The 23,695-nt window shown below is 33.1% G+C and overlaps 1 protein-coding gene across 1 annotated transcript in view; it reads left to right on the forward strand.

Moving 5' to 3' along the window:
- Window positions 1–23,695, forward strand: part of LOC110022215 (BEACH domain-containing protein B) — a 196,248-nt gene that overhangs the window by 80,894 nt on the left and 91,659 nt on the right. Inside the window, 2 exon segments of the mRNA XM_020721041.1 lie at window positions 22,022–22,244; window positions 23,621–23,683. Coding sequence (XP_020576700.1) covers window positions 22,022–22,244; window positions 23,621–23,683 — 286 coding nt within the window.

The following is a 23,695-nucleotide window of genomic DNA, read 5'->3' on the forward strand; positions in this document are numbered from 1 at the left end:
AGCAAGGGTGGTTGATACTTTATCGAAGACAATAAAAGTAGAGATTACAGAACGAACACAACCGATCCCACTGAGTTGCGATTTTGAGACGACAAGAAGTAGGGTTCTCGCAGTCACCACCGACAGGAAGCTTTTCACGATTTTGAGATAAGAGCAATTGAAACTAAGAGGAGAAAGAACGAAGGAGCAGCCGAAACAAAGAGGAGAAACGGCGAGAGGACTCAGAGGATGAGAGGAGAGAGCGCCGTGATTTCGAGAGGGGAAAGGGCGAATAAATTAGGGCTCCTCCTGTTGATTAGGGGTTTTGTATCCGTAGATAAAAATAAATAAATAATAATATAATACATTATATTAATTATATATCTTATGTTATATAAATATAATATATATATATATATATTATTAAGTAGTATATAAATATTTTATTATTAACAATTTATTGTACATTATACTTTACATGTTTAATTTTTAAAATATAATAAATTTTTTGAGCATATAATTATTTTTAAAATAACGTAAATTATATATATTTATTTATTTTATTTTTTTATTTCGAACAATAACGATTCGAACACGAACGAACGCAAGACTGTTCGTGTTTGATTCGTTTAATAAACCGAACGAAAAAATGTGTTCGTGTTTGTCTCGTTTGTTTATCGAACGAATCGAACACGAACACTTTGTCGAATCGAACACGAACTGTTCGCGAACAACGAGCTTTTTTGACAGCCCTAGTTGTCACCACCTCTACTAGCTATCCCGACCCACCTCACCGGTCTCCATCACTCTTGGAATACACTTGAGAGGTGTTTTCTTGTGTCATTTTATATTTTGTGTTCTTATTTCTCATTTGTGTCATGTTGTAACTCAATTTTAATATTAATGAAAGTTTGTTTTGTGTTTCTACTGTTTTTCCTACTAGTTCCGGTATCGCAATATGTATTCTGGTCTCTCCTAATATATTCTAACAAATTATATAATAAATTATATCATATATTCATGATGTTTGCTCTTGGAAGAATCTATAATTTCTACATGCCTAATATTTTACTTTTTAAATTGTCATCTCTTAAGCTTTAATATAATTCATATTTTTAACTTTCATATCTATCTTAGAAGCACTGCCAAAACACAATATAACACATCTTTGATCGATATTATTCTATTGACACAATGAGTCACGATCTAAATTACATCATTGTCTAAGGTGGAAAGATGTCTATTCGCCATTGTTTCATAGTATCTTGTCAAAACAACTATTAGTGATATAAATTTCACAATTATTTGAGATGATAGAGTATCTAAGTACTACTGGTTGATACTCTCTGGTCGACACAGTAGTTAATGATCCATGTTTCACAATTGTTGGAGGTGGCAGGAAAATTTTTACTTGTGCGGGTATATTGGTATTCCCAACTAGTACCATATGGAGGTTAACTCTTGTTTAACATACAAATACAAGCATTTATGTATACAATATTATCATATTTCATAGGATACAATTTTTTCTTATGCGACACTTCGCATTCGTCTACTAATGAGTAAATTTACCATTATTAGTATGAAAAGGTACGCAATATTCAAATAAGTTTATAGATAAATCATTTTGCAATTATTTGTGTAGCATTATTAACCTACACACATTTTTCCTATCAGTATTAGAACATCACCAGAAGTTTAAGTCTTAATGAAATAAAACATAAATGTGAAAAATTAAAATAAAAATACAGTTAAAATTAAGAAACATTCATATAATATGGAAACATAAATATTTATATTAATTTCACCTTATGATATGATCCTTGAAATCTCTTAGTCTTTTAGAATCAATTGCTCTTCGATCTTAATTATTATACAAATTAATACTATCTAATATCAATATTTAAATAAAATTAATCTAAATTAATTAATTCAAAATTTGAACTTCATTTATCTAACACCTTTTCTTTCACAGTTATCCACTCATTCTTAAATTCAATATTAAGACATCACTGTAAGTCTTAATGAAATAGAACATAAATTTGAAAATTTAAAATAAAGAATACAATCAAAATTAAGAAACATTACTGTAGTGTAGAAATATAATTACTCATATTGATTTCATCTAATGAAATGATCCTTGAAATCTCTTAATCTTTTAGAATCAATTGCTCTTCGGTCTTAATTGTTATCATAAATTAATATGACATAATATCAATATTTAAATAAAATAAATCTAAATTAATTAATTCAAATCTTTAACTTCATGTATCTTACACTTTCTCTTTTACGGTTATCAATTCGATCTCAAATTTAAATTTTCCTTGTTCAATGCTTCATGATTTTTAATTAGCAAAAAACTTGTATTAGCACTTTAATAAAATTCAATTTAATATATAAAAATCTAATTTAAACGACCCCACTTACGTTTACTTTCTTCTTTCTCCATACTTGAAAATCAATAAATAATTCTAATGTTCGTAATTTACAATTGACCGAACGCACTTTTTGATTTCTTAAAATTTCTTTCTTCTTCTACTGCTGTATACTTTTTTCATTTCAACCAAATATCCTTTTGCTTATACTATGTTCAATTGGCTTAGTTCGGCTTCCCCTAACCAACATTCATGTGAGACTCTTCTTCTAGTCGTACCACACAGGATACCCAGCTCGATTCGACCCCGACTCTTGCACAAAGTTGTAGCTCCATTTTTGTCCTCTTTCGTTCTTCTTCATAGACACTTGGATGGATGACTCATGTCACGGCCCGACCCGTTGAGCTTGGAATTACCAATGCGAGAACTGAATGTCGGACGGAGGAAATATATCAAACAGTTTCATTTTTTATCACAAACATAAAAATCCAAAACGCAAAAGTCATTTTATTTATAAATTTATAGTTACAACGGATGTTCATATCTAAACATTTAAACTTCAAATAAACTAAACTACAGTACCTATCAACTTGCGCTCCACGACACCTGTATATGTACTCTCTAGGGTCCATCTAATATACAAATGATTTTCTTTAAAAATATTATCAACTATGGTATGGGTTAAAACTACTCAGTGAGTAAATGTTTCTAAATTACAATAAATTTTATTTTTAAAATATTTTGTAAAAGTGTGGTAACAGTAGAAGTTGTGCAGTAAAAGAGTGCATTAAAGAAATCAAATTTCATTTTCTTTCATTAATTTAAGTTTCACTTTTCTTAATTAGGAGTCACCGTTTAACCATATATTTTATAAAAATATACGTTTAAACTTTTTCATTTTCATTTCCATGTTTTGCATGGGTACAATGCATTCCCTTGCTATACCATCTTGGGTGACTCTCATTCATGTATATATCATATTTTATTTATTTTTATATTGCATTTAACATTTTAAAAAAAGTTGCAATTAATGTTTAAAAAAATATAGACTTTTGCAGTTTAAAGTAAAAGTTGGGAAAATAGTAAAAATATGTGTAAATAAATAAAATTATTGTAAAATAAGAATATATTACCGACCTCAACAGTGTCGTTTGCTAACCTTTTCCACATGTCAGTCTAGTCCTTAGGTGCACATATAATAATAATTTAATTCTAATTAACTTCTTATTCAGTGCTAATGTTTTTTCCTATTTCTTTTAAATTTTCTATCATCAATTCCATAATCTCCTTATTTACTTTGCTATTTATTTACATATGAAAAAAATGTATATATATATATATATATATATATATATATATGCATATGTATGAGCGAAACATACATATCTTTTTAATATTACTTAATAAGAAGAATTTAGTTAATTTTTGCAAATTTAACTTTATACCTGAAGTTTTCCTCTCCCTTTTTCTGCTTTAGCTCCTTCGTCAATCACCTATAATCGTAAGAATTAAGATTAATAGGATTCATAATTCATAATCTAATTAAATCAATTACAATTAATAACTTAAATAAATTTAACACTTTACCTTTTAAGCCTTCTGCCTTCCCTCACTAATTTGAGCTGAGCAAAATGAAGTCTATTAAGGCTTCGGTCGAGCACCCCTCACATACAGGAGCTCTTGTTTCATTCAGACTCCGGACGGTTCTCTACGTCCGTAGTCCAATTAAATTCAGCCACGTAGCGGGTCCCTCATTTCCACATAATAAAAAAAAAATTTAACGCGCTGAAGCCCGACCCGACCCGATGTCCCCGCCTTTTCGAGTACCTGCCTTTTTTGTAGTATTCCGCCATTAAGTCGTCTTCCCTCCGCCTTTTTGGATTTGTACGCATCGACCCCTCAGAAAGTTCAATTCTGCCATTTACAGTAAAAAAATAGGGTTTCAAAAAGCTTTTTTATGGCTTTGCTAGGGTTTACTCATTACAGTTCTACGGTCACTTTGCTGCTTTGATGAAGATAGATTTCTCTCTTAATGAAGAAATAGGGAGCATGGATTACGAAAACAATGTCAACGCGTTTGGAATGGATGTCTTGCTTACTTGAATTCGTTTTTCAGTTTTTTTTTTGGATTTTCGTGAGATTATTTTTGGTTTATTTTGTGGTTATGACTTAGTTATCTTCGAGTTATTTTGAAGAACTACTCAATAACCCGAGAATAACCTAACAATAACTAAAAAATAACCCGAGAAAAAGTAACTCACTTGTTCTCTAAAAAAATAATGAAATATTCTTTGAAATTATTTGTATGTTTAATGGATGTATTATGGGTTATTTTCGAATGATTTAGGGGTTATTTTAAGTTTAGTTTTGGTTTATTTACGTGTTATTGTTGAAGAAATACATAATAATCCGAGAAGAGCCCAACAATAATCCCAGAATAACCTAAAAAAAACACTAAGAATAGCTTTAGACTCTTAGATATGGAGTTATTTTGAGGTTAGTTTAGGATTATTTCCGATTACTTTTAGAATTATTTTAGGGTTATTACCACGTTATTTTTGGGTTATTTGCGGGTTATTGTTGAAGAAATACCTAATAACCTGAGAATAACCAACAATAACTTAAGAATAACTTAAAAAAAATCAAGAATAGCTTTAGACTCCTAGATATTGGGGTTATTTTGAGGTTATTTTAGGGTTATTTCCAGTCACTTTTAGAGTTATTTGAGGGTTATTATCAGATTATTTTGAGATTATTTGTCGGTTATTGTTGAAAAAAAATACCTAATAACCCAATAATAACCCAACAGTAATTATTTTGGGGTTATTTGTCCGACAGAACTTTCACTGGAATCCTATTTTGGTCACACACTCAAAAGTTTGCCTACCAACTAATTAATAAAATAAAATGAAATGAACGCGCCGAGACATATATGCTGGAATCGTTAAAAACACTCTGTAAGTGTTGAGGATATATTAGATGAGAAGGATCCTAAACCAAATAAAGAACTAAAAAAAGGAAATTACATAACAGAGAGTGCAATGTGAATGATCCCGCAAAAATGAGACGTAAAGGTAGATCCAATACGAGGTTGAAAGGATACTGAGAAAAAAACAAGAGAGCTAAGAGTATATATTTCTACATTCCTTTTTATTTACTATTCTATATAACATTAATTTTCTCTAACTTAAACCACTGAATGCAGGAAAAAATCAAGAAGCATACACAAGCTAAGAAACGCAGATCCATTACGACGCAATATGATTGTAGTGTCACATTCTCTGAGTCAGGTATGAAACCGAAATCTCATACTACTATTCTGGTTTTACATTAAAATATGGTCGTTAACATTCATTTCTATATATAATAGAAAAATGTCACTCCGTAATCAACATACACCGCAATTTTGATGCATTCCGTTTGAAGGCCTTTGGTCGTGATAACATCTCGTTTAGTCGGGTCGTTGAGGAAAGTTTTCCCGACGTCCTTACAAAAATGTCTACTCTGGTAATAGAAATGATAGTTTAAATCATTGAAAGCATAAACAAAAGAAAATGTTACTTACATAATAAATGAATTAAGGCTTAGTTTGCTTTTGGCGTCGCGAGGGACTCCCAAATGCATTTTATTAGGCAATGAGTCGAAGAATCTCCATTTGCGGTCCTTCTGATTCCCAACAAGTAGAGTCCAATGACTATTATTAATTATTGGAACTAAAATGCTCGAGCTACAACATCCATTGTTACGTGAACAACAACATCTCGCAATGGATGGTTTCTGTATATTTGCATAGACAAATTAAATGAGTTTATAAGTTTAACAAGAGCATGAATCGCTACCATTGATGAGAATGTCGATCGTTACCCAGTGTGATGGAGAGACGTATAAAGAGGGTCTAAAAGAATCGTGTGACCGACGCCTCCTATTTTCCAATCCAATTGCAAACATACCAACATGTTCTGTGCCCACTTGATTATTCAGAACTGATTCAATGCACATTCGTCTTATATGAATGTGCCCCATAGCAATTATTATGTCATCTTTGCATTTTGATGAAATAAGTTTTATATGATTTGTTGCAGGACTGAGGCAGTAGACAAAAAAAGATTATGATTTTACTTGCCTAGCTTGGTATTTGTTCAAGGAGGTATCTATAACATTTTGCATGTGTGAAAGTATGAGTTCTCTGCCAGGGAACTCTATGGCTGAACAGTCTATAAGTGAATGTGCTGCATGAACTACACCAGGGAGTGCACCTTCAAATACAACAATTGCTCCCTGTTGTTCCTCCTGATTTTTTCAGCCATTTCTGTTGTACTGATCTCCGCCTCCTGTTCTCCAACTTCATCAATCTGAGGAGATGATTGAGTAATCAACATACAAGAATTATGAATCTGTTGTACTAAATCGTCTAATTTAGACTTCGACAGTTTTTCTTTTTCAATTATTGATAATGCTTTCATTTTCTTTCTTTATACTACAATGAAAGGGGAAATTACTGCCCTCTTTTTTCTGGTGCTTCTAGACTTAATCCTTCGGACTAAACTACTAAGCGGGTCTTCATGGATGCCTTCCTTTCCATGCTCCCCGTCACCTTTATTTATTTCTTCTCTTATTTCAATATTAGTTGCAGCTTCATCAAGTGCAGTCATTCTCTTTATCGGCTATTTGCCGATAGTATAGGAGGCGGGGAACGAAAGCGAAATTGAAATAAGGAAACCATCCATTGCAAGATATTGTTGGTCAGGTATAAACTCATAAACTCATTTAATTTGTCTATGCAGATGTATAAAAACCATCCATTGTGAGATGTTATTGCCCACGTAACAATGGATGATGTAGCTCAAGCAGATGTCATTTTAGTTCCAATATATAATAATAGTCATTGGATTCTACTTGTTGGGAATCAGAAGGACCGCAAATGGAGATTCTTCGACTCATTGCCTAATAAAATGTATTTGAGAGTCACCCGAGATGGGGTAAGCAAACTAAACCTTAGTTCATTTATTATGTAAGCAACTTTTTCCTTTGTTTTTGCTTTCAATGATTTAAACTACCATCTCTATTACCAAATTAGACATCTTTTTAAGGACGCCGGGAAAGCTTTTTTCAATAATCCGACTAAATGGGATGTTATGACGACCAAACGCCTTCAAATGGAATGCATCAGAATTGCGGTGTATGTTGGTTCCGGTGTGACATTTTCCTGTTGTAAATATAAATGAATGGTAATGATCATATTTTTATGTAAAATCAGAATAGTAATATGGGATTTCGGTTTCATACCTGCTCAGAGAATGGGATACTGCAATCATATTTGCGTCGTAATGGATCTACTGTTCTTGGCTCGTGTATGTTTCTTGATCTTTTCCTGCATGGAGTGATTCAAGTTAGAGAAAATTAATGTTACATAGAATAATAAATATAAGGAATGTAGAAATATATACTCTCAGTTCTCTTATTTTTTTCCCAATATCCTTTCAACCTCACATTGGATATACCTTTACGTTTCATTGTTACGGGATCATTCACATTGCACTCTCTGTTATGTGATTTTCTTTTTTTAGTTTTTTTAGTTGGTTTATGATCCTTCCTATCTAATATATCCTCAACACCTACAGAAAGTGTTTTTAATGATTCCAGCATATATGTCTCGACGCGTTCATTTTCTCTTGCTTTATTAATTTGTTGGTAGGCAAACTTTTGAGCGTGTGACTGAAATAAGATTCAACTAGAAGTCCTGTCGGGCATTTGAGAGCCATTCATACGTTTGTATCCAAAACTATTATAGATGTCTTTTTTTGCTTTAGCAGACAATTTCAATAACAAATATTTCTCGGAAATCTTTGTTAAATTTACCTCATTAAGAACGCGTAGAGAGTGAGCGCAAAGCAATCCCACCATTTAAAATTTTTTGTAACTACTGGTGATCTCGCAATTAACCCTCTCAAATGTAACAATCTAGGCTCTACTCTTATCTCGATTATCCAAATTCCTAACATACGATTTAGACGGACTATCAACTGATAAATCGATAGTTAATCCACATAGCCCAGACAATAACTCTTCCTCAAACATGGAGTAGAGCTTTTGGGTGTAATATGTAGCAGCTTGCCTCAACACTGGACTTGTTTTAACTGTTGGTGTGATAACATTCTGAGAGCTTTTGAAGTCTTCATCTTTCTTGTTTCTTCTCCAAGATTTAATAATATTTTCAAGTCCTAGAAAACAATCAGTGAGAGAACTAGTGTGCTTAGATGCACCATGACATGCATTATTTGTGGACTCACTTCTTTGCGTAGATAATATTCCCATTTTGAATTCTTCTTTATTTAATGTGTTGAGAAGTTATGTCTGATATGGTACAATGCATCTAGCCACACAATGTTGTGTAAATTTCCTCGCTCGATCATTATAGCCCAAGTATTTTCAAACACCTTTTCAGAATCACACTTGTTCATGTATTTGTAGAATAGATTGTTAACGCTCTTATACGTCAAACCGCATTGAATTTTCGATGAAAATTTCTTATAGATATACCACTGGCGTAATCCGTCTTGTGTGTGAAAGACAATCTTCAATGGTTCTTGCCATCGCTTGATCCTGATATGTAAAAAATTGTAGTTGGATGCTTAACATCCATTATTCGAATGAATGTTTTGAATAACGACCTGAAAGACTCTATCGTCTCGATTATCCAAATTCATAACATAGAATTTGGATAGACTATCAACTGAGAAATCGACAGTTATTCCACATAGCCCCGAGAGCTTTTGAAGTCTTCATCCTTCTCGTTCTTTCTCCAAGATTTCATAATATTTTCAAGATCTAGAAAACAATCAGTAAGAGAACTAGTGAGCTTAGATGCACCATGACATACATTATTTGTGAACTCACTATTTTGCGTAGGTAATATTTTCATTATGAATATTTATTTATTAAATGTTGTTGACAAGTTATGTCTTATATGGTACAATGCATTTAGCTACACGTTGTTGTGTAGGTTTCCTCGTTCAATCATTATAGCTCAATTATCTTCAAACTCTTCTTCGGAATCACACTTGTTCATGCATTTGTAAAATAAATTGTTAACGCTTTTGTACGTCAAACCGCAATGAACTTTCGACGCAAATTTCTTGTAGATATGCCACTGCATAATCAATGTCTTGTGAGTGGAAGACAATCTTCAATGGCTTTTCCCATCGCTTGATCCTGATATGAAAAAAATTTAATTGGATGTTTATCATCCATTATTCGAATGAATGTTTTGAATAACGATTTGAAGAACTCTATCGTCTCGACAGATGAAAAACCAAATCCAAAGAGAACGCTTTGTCGATTGTGGTTAATCCCTATAAAATGAGCACAACATAAATTATACTTATTCAAACGGTGGCTAGTGTCGGTGTCGAAAATGATGTGTCGAAAATGATGACATCCCCAAAACAATCATAATCAAGCCTGCAAGATCCATCACTCCAGAAAAAGCTTGTAAGTCTACCCTCTTCATCACTTTGGAAGTCTCATGCAAACATGTTATCCCCAGTTTGTCGCTCCATGAATAATTGGAGAGAGTTGGCATCACCTTGGTCAATTCTACTTATTCTTTCTCTTTGAATAAAGTTGTAGGCTTCTTGTCTCGTACACTACAAATTTTCAACTCCCCCAACCTCTGTAACAAGGAAATTAAATGCGTCTGCTACTCTAATCCCCGAACCTGTCATTGTTATCAACAAATTTGCATTTAACTCGCTAATCTTCCGGCTGGAATGTAGGAGGTGCTTGTCACCGGATTCCGCCAAGGGGTGTTATGACTTTCTATAAAATTTTTTATTGTCTAGTTCCCATCAACATCAACAGTATAACGAACCATTGCTTGACAGCCAGTCATTGTATCCGCTTTTCTGTACTTCACCGTATTGACAACTTGTGATTCTCTCTTATGAACAGCTTTTCCACAAATATAATCTTTTGACTTAATTTTGCTTGGATTTAGCCCACTAACTGCTGTGGCCCTTCCGGACAGTGAAACCAACACGATGTGAATAAGCACAATAGTGTTCGTAAGCCTCTACCTCATTATGGACAATAATATTAAGAAAACTAAGAATAATTAGATTATTGCAATAAATTCCTGGCCTAGATATTTATGAATTTGAATTATACCACAAAAAATAGACAGATATGCAGATAAGACCACACCCTAAACATCAAAATATCATTTCAATCGACATAACACCAGTAATACAATAACCCAAACATAATATATATAACATTAGAATAACTTGAAAAATCATTCCTAGTAACTGGAAATAACACTAAAATAACCTCAAGATAACCTCAATGTCTAGGAGTCTAAAACTATTCTTGATTTTTTTAGGTTATACTGGGGTTATTGTTGGGTTATTATTGGGTTATTAGATATTTCTTCAACAATAACCGACAAATAACTCCAAAATAACCTGATAATAACCCTCAAATAACTCTAAAAGTAACTGAAAATATCCTCAAAATAACCCCAATATCTAGGAGTTTAAAGCTATTCTTGATTTTTTTAGGTTATTCTTAGGTTATTGTTGGGTTATTCTTATTTTATTAGGTATTTCTTCAATAATAACCCAAAAATAACGTGATAATAACCCTAAAATAACTCTAAATGTAACCGAAAATAACCCTAAACTAACCTCAAAATAACCCCAATTTCTAAGAGTCTAAAGGTATTCTTGGTTTTTTTGGAGGTTATTCTGGGGTTATTGTTGAGTTATTCTCGGGTTATTATGTATTTCTTCAACAATAACCCGCAAATAACCCAAAACTAAACTCAAAATAACCCCTAAATCACCCGAAAATAACCCATAGTACATCCATTAAACATATAAAATAATTTCAAAGAATATTTCATTATTTTTTAGAGAACTAGTGAGTTACTTTTCTAGGGTTATTTTTTGGTTATTGTTGTGTTATTCTCGGGTTATTGAGTATTTCTTCAAAATTACCCGCAGATAACTAAGCTATAACCACAAAATAATCCAAAAATATCCTCACGAAAATCTAAGAAAAAACTGAAAAACGGATTTAAGTAAGCAAGAAATCTCACATGCATTCCAAACGCGTTGACATTGTTTTTGTAATCCATGCTCCCTTTTTTTTCATTAAGAGAGAAATCTATCTCCATCAAAGCAGTAAAGTGACCGTAGGACTGCAATGACTAAACCCTAGCAGAGCCATAAAAATGCTTTTTGAAACCCTATATTTCTACTATAAATGTCAGAATTGAACTTTTTGAGGGGCCGAGGCGTACAAATCCAAAAAGGTAGAGGGAAGACGCCGTAAATGCGGGATACTACAAAAAAGACGGATAGTCGAAAAGGCGGGGATATCGGGCTTGGTCGGGCTTCTGCGCGTTAATTTATTTATTTATTTTTTTGATTACTTGGAAATGTGAGGTAGAGAACCGTCCGGACTCCGGATGGAACAAGAGGTCCACACACAGAGCTGCTGTACGCAGAGCTTTCGCACTCAAGCTTCCGAGATCCCCTTTTTTTCCTTGCTTAGTTCTCAGTTGAGCCTTAAACAGCCGCTCGAGCCCCTCGTTTCTCTTCGAGCCACACAAGTTGGACGGCCCGCCTCCTCCTTTCTCGATGAGTCGCACGACGAGAACCTGTCGCCTCCTTCCTCTTCTAGCTTCGATCGAGCTTCCAACAAGCCGCACGAGTTGTCCTTTGTCTTCTGTGCTCAATTAGGGCACTAATTCCCCTCGTCTCTCTTCTTCGCTCGGTTAGGGCCGCTTGAGCCTTCAATGTGCAAAAAATGCCGCACGTCTGTATTTTTGGTTCAATTACAGGTAACCTTTTCCTCTCCTTTTTCTTATTCTCCCTCTACTGCTTCTCCTTCTTCCTCATCCTTAAACACTTTTTTCTCCTTTTCTTCTACCTCACTCTTTTGCTCTTTCATTCTCCCCCAAGACAACAACCCTCATACTTGCTGAGTGTCGATTCGAATGGGAAAAGACTAAAGGAGCCGCAATTTGACTCTTTCATGCGCGATTACTTCTTCACTCAAATGGCACATGCACAACAAGTTTCATTACCTACAATATATTTTTTTTAAAATTTAATTTTTATTTAATTATTATTATTTTTTTAATATTTATTATTACAACTCACCTCTCTTCTCTTCCCCTTCGCACCAAAGCCGCTTGATGCTTCCTCCCTTCCTTTTCTTCCTTCGTGCATCATAATTTGCTTTGTGGCCGCTTGGTTAAGGTTGCATCGTCCAACACCTCACTTCTTCCGCGTGCACCCGCACGACTTTGGCTTTCCCTTGTCCTATGATTGACACTCCTATTTTCCTTCATACACGAAGCCCTTGGTGTCGACTTTACCTCCCAAGCCCGCAAGCACTTTCTCCTATGGCTCTTTCTCCCTGAAATGTGGTTATGATTTGTATTGTTTCTTTCTTTCTTCTTCTTCCTTCTTCTTTTTATCTGCTTTTCCTCTAGATCTACTTTCCTTACACCTCTGTTGTTATATGTTTGAATGGGGACATTCATCTCTTAATTATGAAACCACTTCGACGATTACAATTGAACAATCACTGCCATGTGAAGCCCTTGGAAATTCCTTTTTTTTTTTTTTTGTACACGCTGTGATTGGTGGACGATTACAATTGAACAATCACTGCCATGTGAAATTCCTTTTTTCTTCTTTCTACACGCTGTGATTGGTGGACATTTAAGTAGAGTGGTTATGCAACTTGATAAATTGTTGGACGATAAAATTATTGAGAGTAGTAGAGCTATTAATAAGCTAAATGCTGCTTTGTTTATTAACGTATAGAGTTAAATATGTAACTAGTGTTGAAGATCCATGGATTAGAAGAAAGGTTGAAAAAGTGATTTGCAGAAAATGAGTGATTAAGGGCGATGCTATGTCCAATGCTCTTTTGTTGGTGTATGATTATGAGGGACTCAGAAGATTCTATGTTTCATTTCACAATAAAGCACTTGGGGGTGTCAATTTTAATCTAAACTCATAATTTGCTCGAGTTTGAATCCATTTGAAATCGACTAGATAATATTTGAATCAATTTAAACTAATTTTTTTTAGCCTTGCATAGCTCTACGTATAAGTCAAGCATATCTATGTTTTTGAACTGATTTTTATCATAAATTCTAATCTTACTCTCATAGGCAGATGTTCAAACCCTCTTGCTACAGGCACACATTTTTTTTTTTTTTGGTTTTTTTCTAAAAACGAGTAGAATTCAAGTTGGTTGGTTGAAGTGGAGGATTGCTTCGGGCCTTCTGTGTGATAGAGAAGTACCGCTTAGACTGAAAGAAAATTTTATAAGATGGTTGTGAAACCTGCAATGCTCTATGGCGCTGAATGTTGGCCTTTAAAAAAGAAGCATAATACTAAGTTAAGTGTTGTCGAGATGAGAATGATTAGGTGGATGAGTGGCTTTACACTTAGAGACAAAATGCGAAATGAATATCTCCGTGATAGGGTTGGTGTAGCTCCAGTGACGGACAAAATTAGAGAGTAGTCTTAGATGGTTTGGTCACATTGAATGTTGACCACCCGATGGTTCAATTAGGAGAATAGATGTTTTAGATTCGACTTATGTTAAGAAAGGCAGAGGTAGACCTAGGAAGACTTGGGCTTATTCTATAAAAAATGATCTTAATTTATTAGAGCTAAATGAAAATATGACACTAAATTGGACGCAATGGAGAAAAAGATTTATGTAGCCGACCCACGTAGTGGGATTAAAGCTTTGTTGTTGCTGTTGTGGTTTTTTTAAATCAGATTCATTTTGAGTCATTCTGTACTCATTTTCATTGACTTAGAATTGACTATTTTTGTGTTGAATTGAATCCACTTGAAATATATTTTGACATCAAAACATTTTCATTTAATCTCACTAGTTTCAAATTTGAGTCTGGACCAGCTTGCTTGAACTTGATTTGACAGAAGAAAAGTAACCTTACTTTTACTTTTATTTGTAGTGCTGTTGAAGATCATATTAAATTTTTTTTTAATTGAAGGTAAGTAGTTTGTTTTTTTTGCAAAGTATAAAGTGATTTCAAGGGCATTTTTATAATAGAATGTGGAATAGCTTTATAAATGTATATTTTTAAGTTTTTATGTTTAAAAAAAAAAACATAACCTGATCTTATTAATACGGGCTAAAGGTTGCAAAGCACTGATGATACACGCAAGTATAAGTGCCATCCAAATGTTATATGGAATTGAGTATGTAGATTGAATCCACGATGAACGTGTGAACTCCGTAATCCGTTGTTTTGAAACAAGTTTGAGTGATTTGAAATTGAGTATAAGTTAAAGTTTCTAATCTAATTTTTTCAAAAGGTAAATTCTATAACTTGTCTTGAGTTTGAATAAATGATAGAAAATCTCCCTTCAATTGGTCATATGCAGAACATATCTATCTAAGTGATTATAATGAAGTTGACAATCGGGAACAACTGTTTTTTTTAGTCCCTCTCAGTGTTCAAGAGAAAATTAGTGTTTCGTATTACAGTTAGTCGCCTAATCAAGGCAAAGCTATAGTGATTGTAAATTTTTATACACGATTGCACCACTTTAAAAATAATATTCCTATTCTTCTAGAGCAGTGTATGTTAATCTAATTGTTCCCCTAGCCACTTCTATAATACTGGATCAAAATCGATTTTAACTTCCGAAGTGATAAGCTTACGAGTAAATTACATCCAGAAGGTTAAACTATCAACCTAAGATTTAAATTACAAAATCACATCACAAAAATGATACTGATTTGCTTAAAATCCAATTCAGGGGTGAAAAAAATTGAAGCCATACACATAACGATTAACAAAACACAGATTTCATTTTGAAATCAAGAATGATCTCATTGATGTTCTTCCCCAAATTACACGAACTTATGACCCAATCTTTGAATTTCCACTCACTTTGATTACAATAATCATACACTTGCTCTCTCTCCAGAGAACTCTCCACAAATCCTCACACTCTCTTCTCAGCATCCCTTTGATGAAGCTTGTTGACGGCTGCAAGTTTTTTCCAATAATCTCTCATGGCTTCAGTTGACTTCCCATCCTGTGTCTCTCCAAGGGTCAAGCCTTTCAGAGAAATAGTGGAAGTGCCAACCCCTTTGAATTTGGAATTATTTCTTCTATAGCCATAGATCGGCATGCAATTCCGTCACGCCAACTTGAACCATCGTAAATTTCAGAATTGTTTTTCCAGCACAAGAGTTCTTCCCTGGAGTGTCGAAGCCTCGCTCTTTCTGTTTCTGTAATTAGTCACGCCTGTAGGAATCGTCTATGTGCCACAAAAAGTGGCGCCACGGTTTTAAAAGCTCTTTATGAAATCTGGAACTAGCGTAAACTCGGAGTGGACCCTGCGTAGCTATGTTAAAGTTGGACATAGTTACACCATGTTACTTGGCGCATCGACACCACTAAAGTGACGCATAGGCGCCTACTCTTTGACAAGGCGCATGGGGAGAGGCGTAGTCACAGTAATTCTAAGGTAACAAAAGCCACTTAGGCTCTTTATCCCTTTTAAAATCTGTAACGTGCAAATAGCATAAAAAGTACATGGAAAAGTTGATATTATCCTAGTCATACATGAAAACAATAGAATATAAATTTTTTTTTTAAACTTATTAATTAATTGATACAACAAAGTTTGATTTAGTTGGTTTTGAACTAGTCATATAGGTAAAGCTTTAGTTGGTTTTGAAGAAGTCATAGAGGACAAATTTTTTTAATTAATTAATTAATTAATTTATTATTAGTTTTTTTTAGTCATAGAGGTAAGGCTTTTTAGTCTAAATGCAATACTTATTAGGGTTTGTTAAATATCAAGTGATGTCGAAAATGGATGGTTTGTTAAAGCACGATGATGACATTTCAAGAACAAAGCCATTTCAATATTCCTGTAATTATAGGGTGCAAGTTTATGTTTTATAATCAATGTATTAGAGTTAACACTGCACATTGATGGTGCAACAAGTATTGATGGTGACAAAAAATTTCTCATTCTTCGCCCATTTCTTGAAATGGAATGCGTGAATGCGTTGGTTATCTAAAATTTACCCAATATGGATTCTCTTGCGTCTAGAATTATCACATGTGAAAATTCTTGGGGTCTGTTTGCGTAAGCTGCAGCTGTATGAAAAAGCAGCTATGAAGTTGCTGAAGAAGAAACTGCTGTTCAAAAACCTGCGGTGACAATTACAAATTTTTTTTTGAAAAAATTATATTGCAGTTTTCTAACAGCCATCATAGGTAGCCATATCTGTTGGGAAAATGCAGCTTTTAGTTGAAGATTTTTGAGCACAAAGACACAACAGTTTTACCCACAAAAAAAAAATTGCGGTGTGACACACACTGCCCCTGCACTGACGCACCAAACACACTCTTAAAAAGTGTGGCAAAAGTGAGATGAAGCAAAAAAAATTAGAATTTCTGAATGACTAGAAATTCTGCAGTAGTTAATGAATCCATCGGTGCATGAGATGATAGAAAAACAAGACACATGAGTGATTAATGTCACTAGGGGGTGTCAACATAATTTAGTTTTATTAAATGTAAATTAAAAAGTTATTATTACTTTTTATCCTTATTAATGATATTTTTTTAATATTATTTACTCGCAATTTCAGCCACTACATTCCTCTTGCATCTCCAAGTCCACAATAAAATAGTAAAGAAAACATGATGAGAGCTTGCTGACATGGCATCAAGAAATTCATTGTTGTGTGAAGAAGAAAAGTCTGTGGGATATTTGGGTTTAGGTTAAATTAGTCTATGCCCTCACGGTCATCTTCCTACCTTGCTTTCATATTAGTTGAGCTCCACTCCGCTTGTGCCGATTATTTGACCATCACCTCCATTCTGTCATTATAGTATGTTGCCTTCCTCTCTGTTCCTTTCTTTCTCCCCACCGACTCTACACTTCTCTCTATATTTACTTTAATTCTATTACTTTCTTTCATTATCTTTCCTCTCTCTCCCTCTAATTTTCCCCTTATCTCTATACTCGTTTTACATGTATAAAAAAGTGGTTACAAAGTTATAAAATAGAGAGCTAACAAAGAACTAAAGGACAAAAGGAAAAAAGTTTCATGCTCTATTTCATTACATTTCATAATGTTCGCCTCACTACAAATTAGTCTTGTTTCAAATTTGTCGACTGTTTGCAATAGTATATTAGCAACTACATCCTCGCCAATTGCATACATTGTTGTGCTCTTCGTCTTATCGCGACAAGAAAAACCTATTAGGCTTGTGTATATTATCATGCAGGTATCAAATCCATATGCATATTTTTAATATTGTAGTGGATTTTTAGGCTCGCGAATAAACGTTGTAACGGTTCTATTAAAAAATAAAATAAAATAAATGGAATAGGGAATAAAAAGTCAAAGATGAGACGAGGTGTCAGAAGCCGAAGCGAGAGAAGTGAAGCGGGAGAGTCGGGAAGCCGAATAGAGAGGGAGAAAAGAAATATTAAGCCGAATAGTTGAGTTTTGCTATGAATTTGTCCTATGAGGGAGGCGAGACTTACTTAAGAGTTGAACAGTGATTTCTCTATTAAGCAGAGGAGGAGGCAGCGTTGGTACTGTGTCATGTCGAAGAGGAAGAGGAGGACGAAGGAGGAGCTTCCTTGCATGTGATTGTGCCCTAGCCGAGCGTCTACAAAGAAGAGAAGAAGTGCGTGCGCTTGGAGTTCGACTGGAGGAGTTCTGTCGAGCTGAGCAGTACCGTACGAAATTGATAGGAAGACGAAAATTTCACATAAGGTTGGGTCGAGCCTTGCGGGAATCAGCTCGTGCTTGCGGGAATCAGCTCGTGCTTGCGAGACGAGGTCGCCATTTGAGTTTAGGGCTCGGTCGAAACTTATAAAGGTAAGTTTTATTAATTTTAATTAAAATATTTAATAAGGATTTTTGAAAAAGAAAATAATAATGGAAATTTTGTACTTATTGTCTAAATAAAATAATAAATTATTATATCTGTGTATAAATTAAATTTCTAATAACATGAATACCATGTTAGGCTTTCAATTTCTAGAAGAATCAACGTCAAGACCAATAGCAAATTACACGTCATCGAGATGAGTACTCTTACTTCTAAATTATGTTAATAATGTTATCATCTAAGTCACTCTCATTAGAATGTCGTTAGCCAAGATATCTTGTTAGTGCAACTAAAATATGATTATTCTGTCTTGTTATTCAATTTGAATATCTAGAAATGGATGTCAGTGATCCACATAGTTATACTTACTCACTGCACTTGTCTGCTATTAAAGAAAGATATTGGATGATATTTAGATTGTAAACAAAATGATTTATAGTATGCATGCATGTGCATGCTTAACTATGGTGGAATACCCCTTGATGATACTAGTGGGAAACACTAATATTCCCGTGCGTGTAAATGAAAAAAAGATTGATATTGAAGTGCCTTAAGTGGTAAAATTTTAAGACGATGTCTCTTGTGACAGTTGTATAGATGTAAAATGATATTAAAATGATATTGATATAGACTCTTTGATTAACGTGTTAAATGTTTATATTGATTTATGAAAATATTTAACTTTATGCATATTGTTCTTTTTTTTTGTATTGCTATAGTTTAGGAATATAAGCATTGACCGACTCGTTTAGCTCACAGTTGTTTTAATAAAATTTTCAGGTTAAATTAAATTATTAAAAAATGATCAATAAACGAGAAAATATTTATAGACGATGGGGACAACTGGTAAATAGGTAATTTTAATTGTACTGCTGTAATTTAATTTGTAATGACTCTTTCATCTGTTAAATTGTAAGTTAATATAGAAAATTTAATTTTCACCATTCGACCGTTCTGTGCCCGTCTTTGTTAATTCCGAACCCCGAGTCGGGCCGTGACAAATGTGTCTTATGATAATGATCATGCACATTTTTTGATGGTGCGTGGGACTCCGCTAGGCCCTCTATGCTGGATAGATCTAGGAATTTCACTGAGTCTACATTGATTGGACTCAAGTGAACAAGGGAAGTGATACTTCAGGACTAAGTAGCTGGCAATAGTTAAAGATGAAGGTGCCCAATAGCATAAAAATAAATGCTCAAAACTAACTGAAAAGAATTAAAATCAGATCTTCCTAATTGTTTCTCGAACTCTCTGAAGACACTGAAATAAACTGAAGAGTGAAGAAGAATTGAACTCGCTTATTTATAGTAGAAAAAAAAAAATTATGTGGTCCTTTTTGGCAAAGTTATGATCCGTGTAAACAAATTATGTGTCTTTGAAATGCAAAATGAATTCTAACAGGTAGTTTGATTTGCAAATTAAGACATGTGAGTGGAAAGAATGTGCACAATAATGAAATTTAAATGAAAAGTTTGTTTGCATTTTAAAATAGAATAGTTAGGAAAGTAATTGAACTTGTTTTTTTTTAAATTTGTTTGCACATTCGAGTTAGAATTCAACTCAATTATAATATTTTGTAAGCTGTGCATACACACTGAAAGACACGTAAGTATTTTGAGAAACACGTCAACTTTTCAAATTCAAATTTGCTCATTTGTTTTGATAGATATGCCAATGCTTAAACCTAAATTGTGCGCTTTAATAATAAGTCAAATTAGAATGACACTCCACTTGGATAAGTGTGCAATGATTTTAGATAGAGCTAGTTTTCATTCTGAAATTCACCGAACTCTTCTTGAATCCCAAATTGCCTATCCTGCTCTTGCCACATTGTTCTCGGGCTGCCTGCTGTTCCTGTATGATGGGGTCATAAAATCTTCTTTTTAAGTTTCATCCAACTTGTCACAAAGATTGGAATTGATAAGGTTTGACTTCAGAAATGATTTAATTTTTTTTTTCTAGTTATCTAATGCAACAAATTTATATCAAATACTTGACCGTGAATCCCGCTAAAATATTTTTCTTTCATTTGCATGAGGTTTTTGAAGGCTAAAAGAAAGTTTTAAAAAATGCACACTCTCAAAGCTCCTTTTCTAAGCAACAGATTTCAATTTCATCTCTTAAAAAAACTCGATCATTTATGTATAGGAATTGAGTCAATATTGTATATAATGTAATGTTTATCTAAATGAACTCAAAATGTTGTTCATCGAAAATGTAATCCTCTGCATGCAATATGGTAGATTTGACAAAATTTAACTCTCAAAGCTCCTTGTCTATGCAACAGTTTTCAATTTCATCTCTTAAACAAACTCGATCATTTATGTATAGGGATTGAGTCAATAATGTATAGAATGTAATGTTTATCTAAATGAACTCAAATGATGTTAATTGAAAATCTAATCTTCTGCATACAATAGGGCAGATATGACAAAATTTAAAGCAACAAATTTCAATAAGTTAAATACTCTACTAATGTCATGTTGATTATGAGTTTTAATTGGAGTGGTTAATGTTAGGAAAAATTCTCCTAAATTTCATTACAAGTAACTTTGGACCAATTATCTCATAAAAATATAAAAAATTTTGGAGGCTAATGCACATCACCCATCAATTCTCTGCTCAAGTTTGGCAAGGATAACATATTTAATCTTACCAAGTTTCTCAAGGAGACTAATGCCTTATCAATCGTATCTCTATTACTATTTTCAAACTTCTCACGTCAGTGAGTACGTGTCTCATGCCTTTGACTAGATGTTATGATGCACAATAACTCGTTTAAATTACTATTATGATTATTGCTCCTTGATCTAAATTAAAACATTAAAAATTTGTTTTAAGTTTTTTTTTTTAAAGCAAGTTGATTTGTTTTTGAAAGCAAAAATGTAAAATATTTGAAAAATACTTTGAATAAACATGTTTCTGAATGCAAAAGCAAAAATAAAAGTAAAAGTAAATTAAAAATTATTCCAAACAGACTTTAATATGTAATGAAATGTTTTCCTAAATAAATTTATAATACAATCATGGATATTTATCAATTGATTGAGTAGCAACCCTAAAATTTCTCATGGGGGGAGATGCCTTTAATTTATTTCTCTGGATTTCAAAGATATTTATTAGTTGTTAATGATCTCAGTAATATTTTTATCTAGTTTTATTGGACATGAAATGGGTATATTTTTGTTCTTTATGCTTTTTTTTAGTAGGTACTTTTTACAGGTTCTGCCTTTTGCTATTCTAAGAAGTAGATATTTACCATTAATTGTGTAAATCAATTATCTCAAGGGAACTGTGTAAATCGATCTTCTCATCTTAAATATGTTCATTGATCCTCCTTGTGTCCTAGAGGTTATATGTATTCTTGCTTTCCTCAAATAAAAGATAAATTTGATTTCTTTCATGTTGTTTCTGTATCCCTGCTGAATGTTTTTATATAATATTGTTAATTATTATTCTGCTGATTGATTATTTATTTATCGTTGATTACTGATTGAACTATTGTTTTTAGTAGTGCTTCTTTTCTTTTTTAGAATGGTTTATTTTTGGATATCTTTTGCCAGTACGCCTTACCTTGTGTTGTAGAAGCAAGCGTAGCCCCTTATATTTGGCTATACTTGCTATTGAGTGTGATTTGATGTTGATAGTTTTTCAATTAGAAGTATTCATAATTTTTTTTTTTTCATTTTGAGTAGTTCTTTTTATTTATTATTCGTGTTCCTCACTACAGAGCTTTTGCGGGTCCTTAGAAGGCTGAACTTCAAAGAGCATTGGACTGATCTATCTCTTCAGTATTTGACTTTGGGCGCTTTAAATTTAGCCTTGTTTGATAATTCCAGGGCGCAAAATCATTTCAGAAGCATTGGTGGCTTGGAAGTTCTGCTTGATGGAATTAGTCCTCCATCAAGTAAATTTTCAGACTCTAGGGGTACCATCCTTTGTGGAGATGATAGGTAGTTAGAGAAGTAATAATTTGCAGAGTTTTGTTTCTTTGTTTAAACTTTTTGCATAGTTTATTTTATTTTGGGAGCTCATTGCCAATTTTTGCTGTCGTAATATTAATTTTGATGGTATTTTTTTTGTCCTGTAGATGGTTTGATTAAGTGGATGAGTTTATTTAAATGATAATTTGAGAATCAGGCGGACCGATGCAGATGCAAATTTGGTCTGAGAAGTGCTACTAGCTCATATTTACATTTTTCTTTTCACATACATTCACTTCAAAAAGCAACGCAGATGATAATCCAGTCTTGTTTCCATTCATTTGAACTTGGATATACTGATATGACCGGTTAAATGAACCTGCATAAATTGGCTTTGTTTTATAATTTCTTTGCAAATTTGAGCCTCTCAGATACAAGATGAATCTGAAAATTTTTATGAGAAAATAGTTATGTCAGCGGTCTTCACTTTAATCCTTTAAAGGATTAATAATACTTTTTGAATAATGCAGTCTAGATAATGTTCACTTGAAATTTAAATTTGCTTGATGCAACCTGCTAATTTACATGCATGAGTTGGCTTTATTTTTAATTTTTTTTTGCAAATTTGAGCCTCTCACATTCTAAATGAATGTGAAAAGTTTTATGAACAAATAGCTATTTCAACTGTCTTCACACTAAGTAAATCGCAAGATTTATTTTGATTAAAAAAAAACTGTCTTCACACTAATCCTTTTGAAGGAGTAATAATAATTTTTTGGTTAATCCAATCTAGATAACGGCACTTTAAATTTAGATCTGCTTGATGCAACCTGCTTATTGACGTGCATGAGTTTACCTTTTTTTATTGTTTTTTTAAAATTCAAATTTCCATGCAAGTTTACGATATAATTTTCTTTGCTGTTTATTGTACTGGATGCTTTTACCTTTTGGAAAAAAAAACATACTTGTGATTTCTACCGCACATTATTTTTTCAAGTTATTAAACTTTACATTTTTAATGTGTTATTTGAAGAGTACACTTGTTGGAATTCAGCAGAAATGATATCTTCGGGATCTTTCAGCTGCAATTTTTGTCAACTGCCATGTTCACACATATTCTTTTCAAGACGTATTCATTTTTATTGACTAATCCAATCTTGAGAGGTTAATTTCAAATTTAGTTCTGCTTAATGCAAACTGCTAATTGATCTAAATAAGTTTACCTTGTGTTTTTAAAAATATCAGTGGAAGTCCGCTATGTGTTTTTTGTTGCTTATAGTGCTAGATTATTTTATCCCCCGAAAAAGTATACTTATGATCTATTCCGCTTGTTATTTTTCTTTTTTTATTTACATTTGCATTTCTAATGCTGTTAATTGAAGAATAAAGTTTTTGGAATGCAGCAGAAACTATATATTCGGAAGTTTTCATCTGCAAGTTATTTCCATGAGAGTACTAAGGGAATCAATGTATCCTTCAAG

This window comes from Phalaenopsis equestris, unplaced genomic scaffold (genome assembly GCF_001263595.1).
Source record: "Phalaenopsis equestris unplaced genomic scaffold, ASM126359v1 Scaffold000174, whole genome shotgun sequence".
Classification (NCBI taxonomy): domain Eukaryota; kingdom Viridiplantae; phylum Streptophyta; class Magnoliopsida; order Asparagales; family Orchidaceae; genus Phalaenopsis; species Phalaenopsis equestris.